At 48.8% G+C, this 13,727-nt stretch overlaps 1 protein-coding gene across 1 annotated transcript in view; it reads left to right on the top strand.

The window, feature by feature from the left end:
- The window catches only part of LOC101131561 (polycystin-1-like), a 121,841-nt gene that overhangs the window by 35,771 nt on the left and 72,343 nt on the right, over positions 1 to 13,727 (top strand). Inside the window, 6 exon segments of the mRNA XM_063699579.1 lie at positions 199 to 369; positions 456 to 599; positions 694 to 904; positions 995 to 1,121; positions 6,848 to 7,044; positions 9,735 to 9,896. Coding sequence (XP_063555649.1) covers positions 199 to 369; positions 456 to 599; positions 694 to 904; positions 995 to 1,121; positions 6,848 to 6,922 — 728 coding nt within the window. The 3' untranslated portion in view covers positions 6,923 to 7,044; positions 9,735 to 9,896.

The following is a 13,727-nucleotide window of genomic DNA, read 5'->3' on the forward strand; positions in this document are numbered from 1 at the left end:
TCGTGTCCTTGAGGTCCTGCTGTTTATTGGACAAATTGCAGTAACCGCAGCTCCTCGTGTATGGCAGAGCCGCGCAAAGCCGGGACTGCCTGTGTGACTCCTTGAGTGCGCGGAGGCCAAAGCTGAGATGACTTGCCTGGGATGCCACACGTGTTGGGCAGCAGACCGAGCCTCCCACCCCTCCCTCTTGCCCTCCAGGTACCACGGCCCACGTGGGCATCGTGCTGTATGGGGTGGACAGCCGGAGCGGCCACCGGCACCTGGACGGCGACAGAGCCTTCCACCGCAACAGCCTGGACATCTTCTGGATTGCCACTCCGCACAGCCTGGGTAGCGTGTGGAAAATCCGAGTGTGGCACGACAACAAAGGTCTGTGCGGACCCTGCCAAGCCCTGCCCCTCTGCCCCCGCATTGGGGCGCCCTGTGAGCCTGACCTCCCTCCCGCGCCTCTGCAGGGCTCAGCCCTGCCTGGTTCCTGCAGCACATCATCGTCAGGAACCTGCAGACGGCACGCAGCGCCTTCTTCCTTGTCAATGACTGGCTTTCGGTGGAGACGGAGGCCAACGGGGGCCCGGTGGAGAAGGAGGTGCTGGCCGTGAGTAAGGCCTCGTTCCATGTTGCCACTCCGTGGGAGGTTGGGCAGGGTGGTCCTGCCCCATGGCCTCCTGCAGTGCGGCCCTCCCTGCCTTCTAGGCGACGCAGCCCTGTTGCGCTTCCGGCGCCTGCTGGTGGCTGAGCTGCAGCGCGGCTTCTTTGACAAGCACATCTGGCTCTCCATATGGGACCGGCCGCCTCGTAGCCGTTTCACTCGCATGCAGAGGGCCACCTGCTGCGTTCTCCTCATCTGCCTCTTCCTGGGCGCCAACGCCGTGTGGTACGGGGCTGTTGGCGACTCTGCCTACAGGTGGGTGCCATAGGGGTCGGGACAGCCTCTTCCTGCCCAGCCCTTCCTGCCCCTCAGCCTCACCTGTGTGGCCTTCTCTCCTCCACACAGCACGGGGCGTGTGTCCAGGCTGAGCCCGCTGAGCATCAACACAGTCGCTGTTGGCCTGGTGTCCAGCGTGGTTGTCTATCCCGTCTACCTGGCCATCCTCTTTCTCTTCCGGATGTCCCGGAGCAAGGTAGGCTGGGGCTGGGGACCCGGGAGTACTGGGAATGGAGCCTGGGCCTCGGCACCATGCCCAGGGCCGCCACTTTCCAGTGCTGCAGCCAGAGGGAAAGGCGTCCACCAAAGGCTGCTCGGGAAGGGTCAACACACTTGAGCAGCCTTAGCTAGACTGACCAGGGAGAAAGAGAGAAGACTCAGAAGCCAGAATCGTGAAAGAACGAGGGCACTTCGCTAAGCAGACGCCACGGACAACTGCACAGCAGCACGCCAGATAACTCAGAAGAAGCAAGCACGCGGCTGTGCACGCTTCCAAAATGCACTCCAGAAGAAAATCTCAGTAAATCTATAGCAAGTGAAGAGGCCGAGTTAGTCCCTTAGAAACCTCCCAGTGGCCGGGCCGGGTGTGGTGGCTCACGCCTGTAATCCCAACACTTCAGGAGGCCGAGGTGGGCGGATCTGAGTCCAGGAGTTTGAGACCAGCCTGGGCAACATAGCAAGACCCCATCTATATAAAACATTAAAAAGGGCCAGGCACAGTGGCTCACGCCTGTAATCCCAGCACTTTGGGAGGCCGAAGCGGGCAGATCACTTGAGGTCAGGAGTTCGAGACCAGCCTGGCCAACACAATGAAACCCCGTCTCTACTACAAATACAAAAACTTAGCTGGGCATGGTGGCGGGCGCCTGTAGTCCCAGCTACTCGAGAGGCTGAGGCAGGAGAATGGCATGAACCCAGGAGGCGGAGCTTGCAGTGAGCGGAGATTGCGCCACTGCACTCCATCCTGGGCAATGGAGCAAGACTCCGTCTCCAAAAAAAAAAAAAAAAAAAATCCCACAAAGAAAAGCCCAGGCTCAGAGCCTTCATGATAGAATTTTTCTAAGCAGTTAAGGAAGAATTAACACCAATCCTTCACAGACTCTTTCCAAGAATACAGCAGGTGGGAACTCTTCCCATTCATACGGAAACGGGAGGCCGCACCCCTTAGGAATACACACGTGGGGTCCTCAAGAGGTTACATGCAAACTAACCCCAGCAGCACACAGAGAAGGCGCATAAGCCACGACCAGGAGGGGTTGCTCCCGAGTCCATGGCAGGAACCAGAGGCCACATGTGGCTGCTCGTATTTAAGTTAATTAAAATGGAACGATGGCCGGGCGCGGTGGCTCACACCTGTAATCCCAGCACTTTGGGAGGCCGAGGCGGGCAGATCACTTGAGGTCAGGAGTTCCAAGACCAGCCTGGCCAACACAGTGAAACCCTGTCTCTACTAAAAATACAAAAAATTAGCTGGGCATCGTGGCAGGCACCTGTAATCCCAGCTACTCAGGAGGCTGAGCCAGGACAGTCGCCTGAACGCAGGAGGTGGAGGTTGAAGTGAGCCGAGCTCGTGCTATCACACTCCAGCCTGGGCAATAAGAGTGAAACTCTGTCTCAAAAAAAAAAAACGAAAATAAAACGGCATTTAGAGTTGAAAGCTTCACCTTCCTCTCTGGATGGTGAGTCCTCACTCTCCCAGCAGCCCACGCCTCTGCCTCAAACCTCCATGGCTCCCATGAGTCTGGATAAAGCTAAGGAGTCTCACTGCACCTCAAGTCCTGGGGGTAGTCAGCCCCTCTCACCCCTCCCTCATCCTCTCACACAAGAGTCATTTACTGTCCCTCCAGTTATGCCCGGTCATGCAGACACTCTGCTGCTCGAATGCCCTCACCCTATCCTCAGCCTGCTCCCAGGCCGCCTCCCTCCAGAATCCACCTTGCCTGCCAGGTGGCCATAGGGACCCTCGCCATACTGTCTGCTTGTGGCAGTGCCCTCCAGCCTGGGGGGTCTTCCAGAGCAGATATCTGGCCAAGCGCAGTGGCTCATGCCTATAATCTCAGCACTTTCAGAGGCCAAGGCAGGTGGATCACCTGAGGTCAGGAGTTCGAGACCAGCCTTGCTAACATGGTGAAACCCCGTCTCTACTAAAAATACAAAAATTAGCCAGGTGTGGTGGTGGTGCATGCCTGTAGTCCCAGCTACTCAGGAGGCTGAGGCAGGAGAATCTCTTGGACCCGGGAGGTGGAGGTTGCAGTGAGCCGAAATGGTGCCACTGCACTCCAGCCTGGGCAACAGTGAGACTCTGTCTTAAAAAAAAAAAAAAAAAAGAAAAAGAGCGGAGCTCTGATATAAGCTGCCCTGGCACACAGTGAGCTTCCAGAAATGGTCCCTTCACCTCTAAATCCACCAAGACCCAGGGAACATGCCCTCTCTGAGCACTCTGAGAATGATTTGCATTTCTCTAATGACCAGTGATGATGAGCTTTTCTTCACATGTTTGTTGGCCACATAAATGTCTTCTTTTGAGAAGTGTCTGTTCATATCCTCCGGCCACTTTTGGATGGGGTTGTTTTTTTCTTGTAAATATGTTTAAGTTCCTTGTGGATTCTGGATATTAGCCCGATGGATAGATTGCAGAACTTTTCTCCCATTCTGTAAGTTGCCTGTTCACTCTGATGATAGTTTGTTTTGCTGTGCAGAAGCTCTTTAGTTTAATTAGATCCCATTTGTCAATTTTGGCTTTTGTTGCCATTGCTTTTGGTGTTTCAGTCATGAAGCCTTTGCCCGTGCCTATGTCCTGAATGGTATTGCCTAGGTTTTCTTCTTGGGTTTTTATGGTTTTAGGTCTAACATTTAAGACTTTAATCAATCTTGAGTTAATTTTTGTATCAGGTGTAAGGAAGGGGCCCAGTTTCAGTTTTCTGCATATGGCTAGCCAGTTTTCCCAACACCATTTTAAATAGGGAATCCTTTCCCATTCTTGTTTTTTATTACAACTTTTTACCTAAACATTCAATAGTTTTCACTAACTTTTTGGCATTGAGGCAGCTGAGTCTAAGTAGGTTAAATCACTTATCTGAGGTCACACGGCAGGACAGTGCTTGTTCTGCAAAGTTAAGTGTGTTTCTTTTTGTGGACCATGAGAACATCTCCAACTGCCCTTTTTGACTTGGCCACCAGGGAACTCACCGCCATGTTCTCAAATCCAGTTTAGTAACTGGTCTTCTGGCCTGTATATCTTTATTCTACCTTCCATCCTGCTCTGTTCTGCTTTTACCTCTTATTCTAGATTATCTTTCTTTAGTCCTAATTTTAAATTTATATGTCTAGTCTTGTTATATATATTTTTTGGCATCTACTGTAAGTGGGTAGTGAACGAATAAACAAAATGTGATGAATTTTAGAGGACTAAGAAGGGCCTAAGTCACACCAAGATTCATGCTGGATAATTTGTCATCGACCCAGACTGTGGTTCTGCACTCGCCAGTAACCAGTTTTTTTTTGTTTTTGTTTTTGTTTTTGCTTTTTGCCAACCATACATTTTGCTTTCATGGTATCGAAGTGGTTTAAGCTTATGGCTTCCAGCCTGCAGTGGCCATGAGGGGTCAGTCTCTCGTCAGGAGGGGTTGGCAGACTCTGTTCTCAGATAGGCAGCAGGGATGGAGGTGGGGCAGGAGCAATTTCACTACCTGCCTGGCGTCTGGGTCTTGCTTAGAGAAATAATTCCAGGCTCTGCTGCTTTCGACTCTGTCTCTCATGGTTCCACTGATTCCTGCAGAGATCTAGAGAGAAAATTTCCAGCTAGGAGTTTCTGGCTCGTTTGATTTTGAACATGTTTTGAGTATTCCACCCCTTACCCCCCCCCGCCCCCACTCACTACTCTATAATCTTTTTTTTTTTTTTTAAGAAAACAGTTTGAAAGCAAAAATAAATAAATAATTCAAAACAGGGGCCATTTTTATTTACTTTGGTTGTTTCAGGATAGGGAAGGGAGCTTACACTTTTTTTGAACTCTTATTCTATGCCAGCCGATGTGCTACATTCTTAGCTTAAAAGCCTGCTTCTCTTTGATTTCAGAATAACTTGGAAATAAATTATCAGACCCTGCATGCTCTGATCCTGGCTGTCTGCTCTAACTAAATCTCCCCTTCTTTGCTTCCTCCAGAGAGTTGTTCTCCCTTCACCTCCCAGCACAAGCTTTGCACGTGTTGCCGTCTGTCCTACAAAGGTCCGTCCCTTCCCAGTCTCCGTGTGACTCCCTCCTTCACACCCATGGTTCTCCACTGAAATGTCCTTTGAGCGCTTCTCAGATGCCTCAATCTAAAGTAGATGATTCCGGGCTGGGTGCAGTGGCTCACGCCTGTAATCCCAGCACTTCGGGAGGCTGAGGCAGGCAGATCACCTGACATCAGGAGTTCAAGACCAGCCTGGCCAACATAGTAAAACCCCGTGTCTACTAAAAATACAAAAATAAGCCCGGCATGGTGGCGGGTGCCTGTAATCCCAGCTACTTGGGAGGCTGAGGCAGGAGAATCGCTTGAACCTGGGAGGCGGAGGTTGCAGTGAGCTGAGATCACGCCACTGCACTCCAGCCTGGGTGACAGAGCAAAACTCTGTCTCAAAATAAATAAATAAATAAATAAATAAATAAAGTAGATGATTCACAGAAACTTCTGTTCTTTTAGAGCACTCTTCAACACTTTTTATGCTTTTTATGTTTGATTTCTAATAAATATGTTTCTTTCACTATACCATAAGTATATTCCTTCTTCTAAGTTTCATTGAGGTAGAATCACATATGTCTTATTTCCTGTTATATCCCTAAGTACCTAGCATGTAGTAGGCATTCAATAAAAATTGATTGAATGATTGAACACTCAATCCCATGATTTGAGTGTTTTTTTTTTGTTTTTGTTTGTTTGTTTTGAGACAAAGTCTTGCTCTATCACCCAGGCTGGAGTGCAGTGGTCCTATCTTGGCTCACTGCAATCTCTGCATCCTGGGTTCAAGCGATTTTCTTGCCTCAGCCTCTCAAGAAGCTGAGACTAACTACAGGCATGTGCCACCATGCCCAGTGATTTGTTTTGCGTGTGTGTGTATTTTTAGCAGAGATGGGGTTTCACTGTGTTGGCCATGCTGGTCTTAAACTCCCGACCTCAGGCCATCCACCCTCCTTGGCCTCTGAAAGTGTTGGGATTACAGGTGTGAGCCACCACGCCTGGCCTTTTGTAATTATTCTAACAGCTACTACTTATTAGGTGCTGACTGTATGCCAGGCACTGTGCCAATTGATTTATTTATTTTCAGGGATTGGGTCTTGTTCTGTCACCATGGCTGGAGTTCAGTGGCACAATCATAGCTCGCTGAAGCTTCAAACTCCTGGGGTTAAGCAGTCCTCCTGCTTCAGCTTCCCAAGTAGGTGGGATTACAGAGATATACCATTACACTCAGCTAATTTTAAAAAATGGCTGATTTTTTTTTTTCAGAGATGGAAAAAAAAACAAAAAACAAAAAACAGCTACTACTTATTAGGTGCTGACTGTATGCCAGGCACTGTGCTGATTTTTTTTTAATGTTTTTTATTTTTTTAGAGTTGGGGTCTAGTTCTGTCACCATGGCTGGAGTTCAGTGGCGTGATCATAGCTCACTACAGCTTCGAACTCCTGGGCTTAAGCAATCTTCCTGTCTCAGCTTCCCAAGTAGCTGGGATTACAGGCATGGGCTATCACACCCAGCTAATTAAAAAGACATTTTATTGTATAGATAGGGGTCTGGCTATGTTGCCCAGGTTAGTCTCAAACTCCTGGCTTCAAGCGATTCTCCTGCCTCCACCTCCCAATGTGCTGGTGTTACAGGTGTGAGCCATGGCACCTGGCCCTGTGTTGATGTTTTACATACAGCATCTCATTTAATCCCCACCAGGATCCTGTGGGGATGGATTGGATTATCCCCCACTCCTTGGAAGAGCTTAAGGATACCCAACCAGTTGGTGATTGAGCTGGGATTTGAACTCAGGCATTCTAATGGCAAAGCTGTGCCCCTTCCACTCTACCATCGTGTTCCTCTCCAGGGGAGGTGTCCCTGCAGTGCTGTGACTTTGTCATCGAACATGTGCTGAGGTACGTGAATCCTCTGGAGAAGAAGGGCAAAGGAACAGGCTTTCCAGGCAGGAAGCCCCTGCAGGCGAGGGAGGAAGGCTGCAAGGGACATAGTAGGAGGTATCTTGCTCCCCATAGCTGGGCTGGGAGGATGAGATGGCTGAGAGCCAGCAGCTGGGCTGGGGTTAGGCTCATATCAGCCTGCAGAGGGCTTTGGGGAACCCAGGCTTTGGGGAACCCAGGCTTTGGGGCCAGACAAACATAGCTTCTCACCCGCCTGATCATTTCCTCTCTGTTGTATCCTATGTTTCTGGGTCTCAGTTTCCTTATCTATGAAATGGGGATACCATGACCTGTTCTGCCTGCTTCATAGAGTGCTAAGGAGCAGATGACATAACGTGTGCAAAAGCAGCTGTTCTTATTTCTATTACTTATTTTCATTATCGCTATTCTCAAGCAGGCAGACTGTAATTTTTTACCTCTTTCTTTTTTTTCACCCTTGAGTTGTTTGGAAGTTATTTTTAAAAGTCTTTGAAGTGTCCTTTTCTGTATTTGGCAAAAGCAAAATGGAAATTGATAGCATTGTCACCGTCGGCATCCCCTCGCTCCTGCCGCCTGGCTTGGGGACAGCTCTGGGAAAATGTGGAGATGTCTGTTGTGGGCGGCTGGTTTGTTATTGCGTGAACTTTTCTGGCGAGACCTGACCAGCTCCCTTTTAAGGCAATTTCTCGTGTTCTTGTTCCTCCTCTTTTCTTTTCCTGCCAATATCAGGTCCTTTGTGCCATCTCCAGGCTCAGAAATCCATACAGCCAGAGTCGGTCCCCAGTTTGGCCACTTCCAGCTGAAAAGCTTTCCCATGCCTTCCCTTTAACTTAGAATAGCATCCAAATCCTTCATTGTGACCAAGGCCCTGTGCAGTCTGCTCCTGTCACTTTCCTCTCCATTACTCAGCTCCAAAAGTGTCACCTCTCTTGACTCCTCCAATGCCCCGCATGGTTTCCAGCCCCAGGGTCTTTGTGGGGTCTTTGCCAGGAATCCTGTTCCCCATTTTTTTGTTATGGGTAGCTCTTTCTCATCTTTGACATCTCTGCTCCAGAGTCAACTTCACACATGGCTCTTCCCTAACCCACACTAAAAAATAAGCCTCCTTAAAGAAAAAAAAGAGGCTGGACATGGTGGCTCATGCCTGTAATTCCAGTGCTTTGGGAGACTGAGGTAGGAGGATCACTTGAGACCAGGAGTTTGAGATCAGCCTGGGCAACACATTGAGACCCCATCTCTACAAAAAAAAAAAAAAAAAAATAGTGAGGCGTGGTGCTGTATACCCGTAGTTCTAGCTACTCTGGTGGCTGAGGCAAGAGGATTGCTTGAGCCCAGGAGTTCGAGGCTGCGGTGAGCCGTGATTGCACCACTGAACACCAGACGCAGTGTCATGTACTTGTAGTCCCGGCTGCTTGGGTGGCTGAGGTGGGACCATCTCTTAAGCCTGGGAGTTTGAGGCTGCAGTGAGCCCTGATCATCCCTGTGAATAGCCATTGCACTGCAGCCTGAGTTACACAGATACGTCTCTTAAAAAATAAATGAAAAGAAAAGCCTTTTAAATTCAGTGTCTTCGCATAGTTAGTCCAACCTTAAGGAGTGTTACCAGATACAAACAGGATGCCCAGTTACATTTTTTTTTTTTTTTTTGAGACAGAGTCTCACTCTATCCCCCAGGCTGGAGTGCAGTGGCATGATCTTGGCTCACTGCAACCTCTGCCTCCCAGGTTCAAGTGATTCTGATGCCTCAGCCTCCCAAGTAGCTGGAATTACAGACGTGCACCACCAGGCCTGGCTAATGTTTGTATTTTTAGTAGAGATGGGTTTTTGCCCTGTTGGCCAGGTTGGTCTCGAACTCCTGATCTCAGGTGATCTGCCCACCTTGGCCTCCCAAAGTGCTGGGGTGACAGGCGTGAGCCACCATGCCTGGCAAAACTTTGTAGCCCAGTTTGTTCTATTTTTTTTTTTTTTTTTTTTTTTTGAGACAGAGTCTCTCTCTGTCGCCCAGGCTGGAGTGCAGTGGCATGATCTTGGCTCACTGCAACTTCTGCCTCCCGGATTCAAGTGATTTCCCTGCCTCAGCCTTCCAAGTAGCTGGGAATATAAGCGCGTGCCACTGCACCCAAATTTGAACCTTAGATAAACATTGAATAATTTTCCAGTATTACATCAGATACATAACTTGTATTTAAAAAGTCATTCCTTATTTCACTGGATTTAAAATTGAATTGGGTGTCGTATATTTTTACTTGTTAAGTCTGGCAACCCTACCCTCTAGAGAGAGGTGTTGAATGAATGAGTGTGAAGTCCTTAGCTTAGGGCCTGGCACTCAGTAGGTGCTAAGTAAATGTCACCTCTCAGCATCTTCCTCCTCCTCTTCTTCCTCCTCTAGTTGCTTCTCGGAGCTAAGGTCTCCCTGCTCCTTTTTTCCTCTATGGAAATGGATGAGAAAAGGTTTTCTAACAAGGGGCCATCACCTGGATTTTTAGAATAGCATAAAATATTCTCTGCTGCAGCTTCGGAATCCGATTGTGCTCGTGTTTGGCAGGAAAATGCAGTGAGTTATCACAGAGCGTTCCCTCCAGCACTGGGTCATGCAAATATTTATTGCGAGCATTAAATAATAAATGGAGCAGCCTGCCCAATGGTAAATCTGTCATGTTTGGTTTCAGCCAGGAGTTGTGATGGCTCTGGAATCGCTGCCCGTTTCACCGCATCCACCTGCCCTCTAGAGGAGCAAGGCAAACAGCCGAGTTCTCTGGGGTGGCATCAGCGGGCTGGTGTGGAAGCCAGAGGGGCGGTGGAGGGAGTCAGCCAAGCATGGAAACTGGCAGGTAAGGCGCCCTGTGGCCCAGGAACCCGAGCTGCAGCCACGCTGAGCAGGCCTGGACCTTTGAGTCCCACTGCCACCACAGTTCTCAGGGGACACGGTCTCATTGTCCACATCTGGATTTATCTTTCCATATTTCCCTCATTGCTCTTGTCAGCTTCACTCTGGCTGACTGGCTGGAGCTGGCAAGCTTCTGAAAGTGGAGTCACCCTTCCGACCCTTTTTCTAGGCTGAGTGGTGGGGGGAGGAATGAGATCGTGTGTTGGACTCAAACTCGATGCAATAATGTTTCCCAGCCCCTGTGGTGTGCTGGGGCTCCTAGCACACATCCTCTTGTTTAACCTCAGCATTGCAATCTGAAACACAGACACGTGGGTTCTTGAGCCAGATGCCTCTGAGTTGGAATCCTATCTCTGCACTTAACAAGCGGTATGACCTTGAGTGAGCCACAGTTTTTCAGAGCCCCTGTTTCCTGATCTGTAAGGTGGGGGAGATGGTGGCACTCACCTTATGGGGCTGTTATGTGTTAGTCTATTGAGGTGTCTTAGCCCGTTTTGCGTTGCCCTGAAGGAATACTTTAGGGTGGGTAATTTATAAGAAAAGAGGTTTGTTCAGCTCACGGTTCTGCAGACTGTACAAGAAGCATGATGCCAGCATCTGCTTCTGGTGAGACCTCAGGAAGCTTTTCTTCATTGTGGAGGGTGAAACGGGAGCAGGTGTGTCACATGGTGAGAAGAGGGGTGAGAGAGAGACAGGAAGGGTGCCAAACACTTTTTTAACAATCAGACCTCGCTGTGAACTAAAAGAGTGAGAACTCACTCATTACTCAGGGAGGGCACCAAGCTATTCATGAGGGATCTGCTCCCACCACCCAAATACCTCTTGCCAAGCCCCGCCTCCAACATTGGGGATCACATTTCAACATGAGGTTTGGAGGGGACACACATCCAAACTATCTTATGAGGTAGTAGGATAATGTAGGTGAAGACTTGCACAGTGCCCGGGACCTGGGGACAAATGCTAGCTCTAATGGTTAATAATGGTCCAGAGAAGAAAATAACTGCTCAGATGCACAGACATGACTGCACTAGTCAACCATGCAGGTATGAGTCCCCATCCTAGAGTATGGGGTGCATAGAGCTCTAGCCCACCATTATTGAGTTGTAGAACTAAGGCTCCAATCTGGGGCTTTATGGATCCCTAAATCATGCCCTTTCACCTTCCCCATATCTGCTTTATTCCTCATAGGGTGGCAGGGAGGGTGGAGCTCATGCCTGGCCTTAATCATCATGGCCTAAGTTTGGTAATGTCCAAACAGTGGTGAGGGGTGAAGTTGTAGGGTTGCCAGGTAGGTTGTGTTTGGCTTCAAATCACTGAGAACCCAACTGGAAGTGGTGTAGATGCTAATGGAAGTTATTGTTTCTCTGCAGGGGGCCATGTGGTTAATTGATTCAGTGGCTCCATTGTGGAATGGTGGGCCTTGTTTCCTTCCACTTTTCCACTATTCCATTCTTAGCAGCTGGCTCTTGCCCTCAGCCACACCCCATCATGGTCTCAAGATAATATGGACAAGAGAGAAGAGAGCCTTCTTCCACTTGTTCCCCGCTTGTTTTTGAGACAGGGTCTCGCTCTGTCACCCAGACTGGAGTGTAGTGGTGCAATCATAGCTCGCTGCGGCCTTGAACTTCTAGGTTCAAGTGATCCTCCTTCAGTTTCCTGAATAGCTGGGACTATAGGTGCATGCTACCATACCCAGCTAACTTTAGAGTTTTTTCTAGAGATGAGGTCTCCCTCTGTTGCCCAGGCTGGTCTCGAACTCTGGGCCTCAAGTGATCCTCTTGCCTCAACCTCCCAAAGCACTAGGGTTACAGATGTGAGCCACCACGCCCAGCCCATCTGTCCCTTTTTATGATCATTTTCTCATTTTCTCAGAAGCTGCCAGCTGACTTCTCCTTCATCTCATTGGTCAGAAATGTATCACGTGCCCTTTTCTAAGCCAGTTGCTGGCAAGGGGAATGGAATTACCAAGGTTGCCTTAGACCAGTGGTTCTTAAAGTGAGATCCCCAGGCCAGCAGCATCTGCCATGTCTAGGCAATTTTAAGAACTGCAAATTCTCAGACCCCAGCTCAGACCTACTAAATCAGAAACTCTGGGGTGGGATCTATGTTTTTATTTATTTATTTACTAGAATCGGGGTCTCTGTTGTCCAGGCAGGAGTACAGTGACACTATCGTAGCGCATTGCAGCCTCCAACTCCTGGGCTCGAGAGATCCTCCTGCCTCAGCCTCCCATGTAGCCAGGACTACAGGTGTGCATCCCCACACCCAGCTATTTTTTTTATTTTTTGTAGAGACAGGGTCTTGCTATGTTGTCCAGTCTGGTCTCAAACTCTTGGCTTAAACAATGCTCTGGTCTCAAACTCTCGGCCTCCCAAAGTGTTAGAATTACAGGCGTGAGCCACTGCGCCCGGCCCATAGTCTATGTTTAAACGTGCCCTCCGGGGGTTTCTGGTGGACACTGAGTTTGAGAACCTCTGGCTTCCTAAGATCTTTTCCTCTGAAGAGCCAGAGAATAAATATTTCAGGCTTGTGGCCACACAGTTTCTGTAGCAACCACTCTGTTCTGCTGTTGCAGTGTGAAAGCAGCTATAGATGATAATAAATAAGTGAATGGGTTTATTTATGGAGACTGAGATTTGAAGTTCATCTAATTTTTATGTGTTAGGAGATATTATTACACTTTTGATCTTTTCTAACTACTTAAAAATGTAAAAGCCATTTCCAGCTCCTGAGCCGTACAAAAGCAGGTGGTGGGCCGGGTTTAGGCAATGGTTTGCCAGCCCTCCATCAGACTGCTCAAGATTCATCCCCTGAAACTGGGGAGAGCCTAATAGTCTTAAAACACAGAGAGCCCCAGATTCTTTAGAAAATTGGAATTTGGGCTGGGTGTGGTGGCTCACATCTGTAATCCCAGCACTTTGGGAGGCTGAGGTGGGAGGATGGCTTGAGCCCAGGAATTTGAGGCCAGCCTGGGCAACATAATGAGACCCCTTCTTTACAAAAAATAAAAATAGTAGTCGGACGTGGTGGCATGTACCTGTAGTCCCAGCTACTCAGGAGGCTGAGGCAGGAGGATCTCTTGAGCCCAGGAGTTTGAGGCTGCAGTGAGCTATGATCACGCCACTGATTGCAGCCTGGGTGACAGAGCAAGACACTGTCTCTGTCTAAAAAAAAAAAATGAAATTTGGGCCAGGCGCGGTGGCTCATGTCTCTAATCCCCGCACTTTGGGAGGCCAAAGTGGGTGGATCACCTGAAGTCAGGAGTTTAAGACCAGCCTGGCCAACATGGCGAAACCCCATCTCTACTAAAAATACAAAAATTAGCCGGACGTGCTGGTGGGTGCCTGTAATCCTAGCTGCTCGGGAGGCTGAGGCAGGAGAATGGCTTGAACCCGGGAGGCAGAGGTTGCAGTGAGCCGAGATTGTGCCACTGCACTCCAGCCTGGGCAACAGAGCGAGACTCTGTCTCAAAAATAATTTTTTAAAAAAAGGAATTTGATGTATAAGGAAGAAGGGTCAAATTGCTGCTGTTTGTTCACCTACAGCACTTACCGTGATAGGCCTGTGTCCAGGTCAGCTAAGAGTCAACTTCCTTAATGTCTCGCTTTTAAAGTCTCGATTTAGTTTTATTCTTTGGGTAGATTTTTTTTCCCATAAGTTATTGGGGTACAAGTGGTATTTGGTTACATGAGTAAGTTCTTTAGTGGTGATTTGTGAGATATTGGTGCACCCATCATCTGAGCACTAAACGCTGCCCCATATTTGTAGCCTTTTA

The sequence above is a fragment of the Gorilla gorilla genome, chromosome 18, assembly GCF_029281585.2.
Source record: "Gorilla gorilla gorilla isolate KB3781 chromosome 18, NHGRI_mGorGor1-v2.1_pri, whole genome shotgun sequence".
Lineage (NCBI taxonomy): Eukaryota > Metazoa > Chordata > Mammalia > Primates > Hominidae > Gorilla > Gorilla gorilla.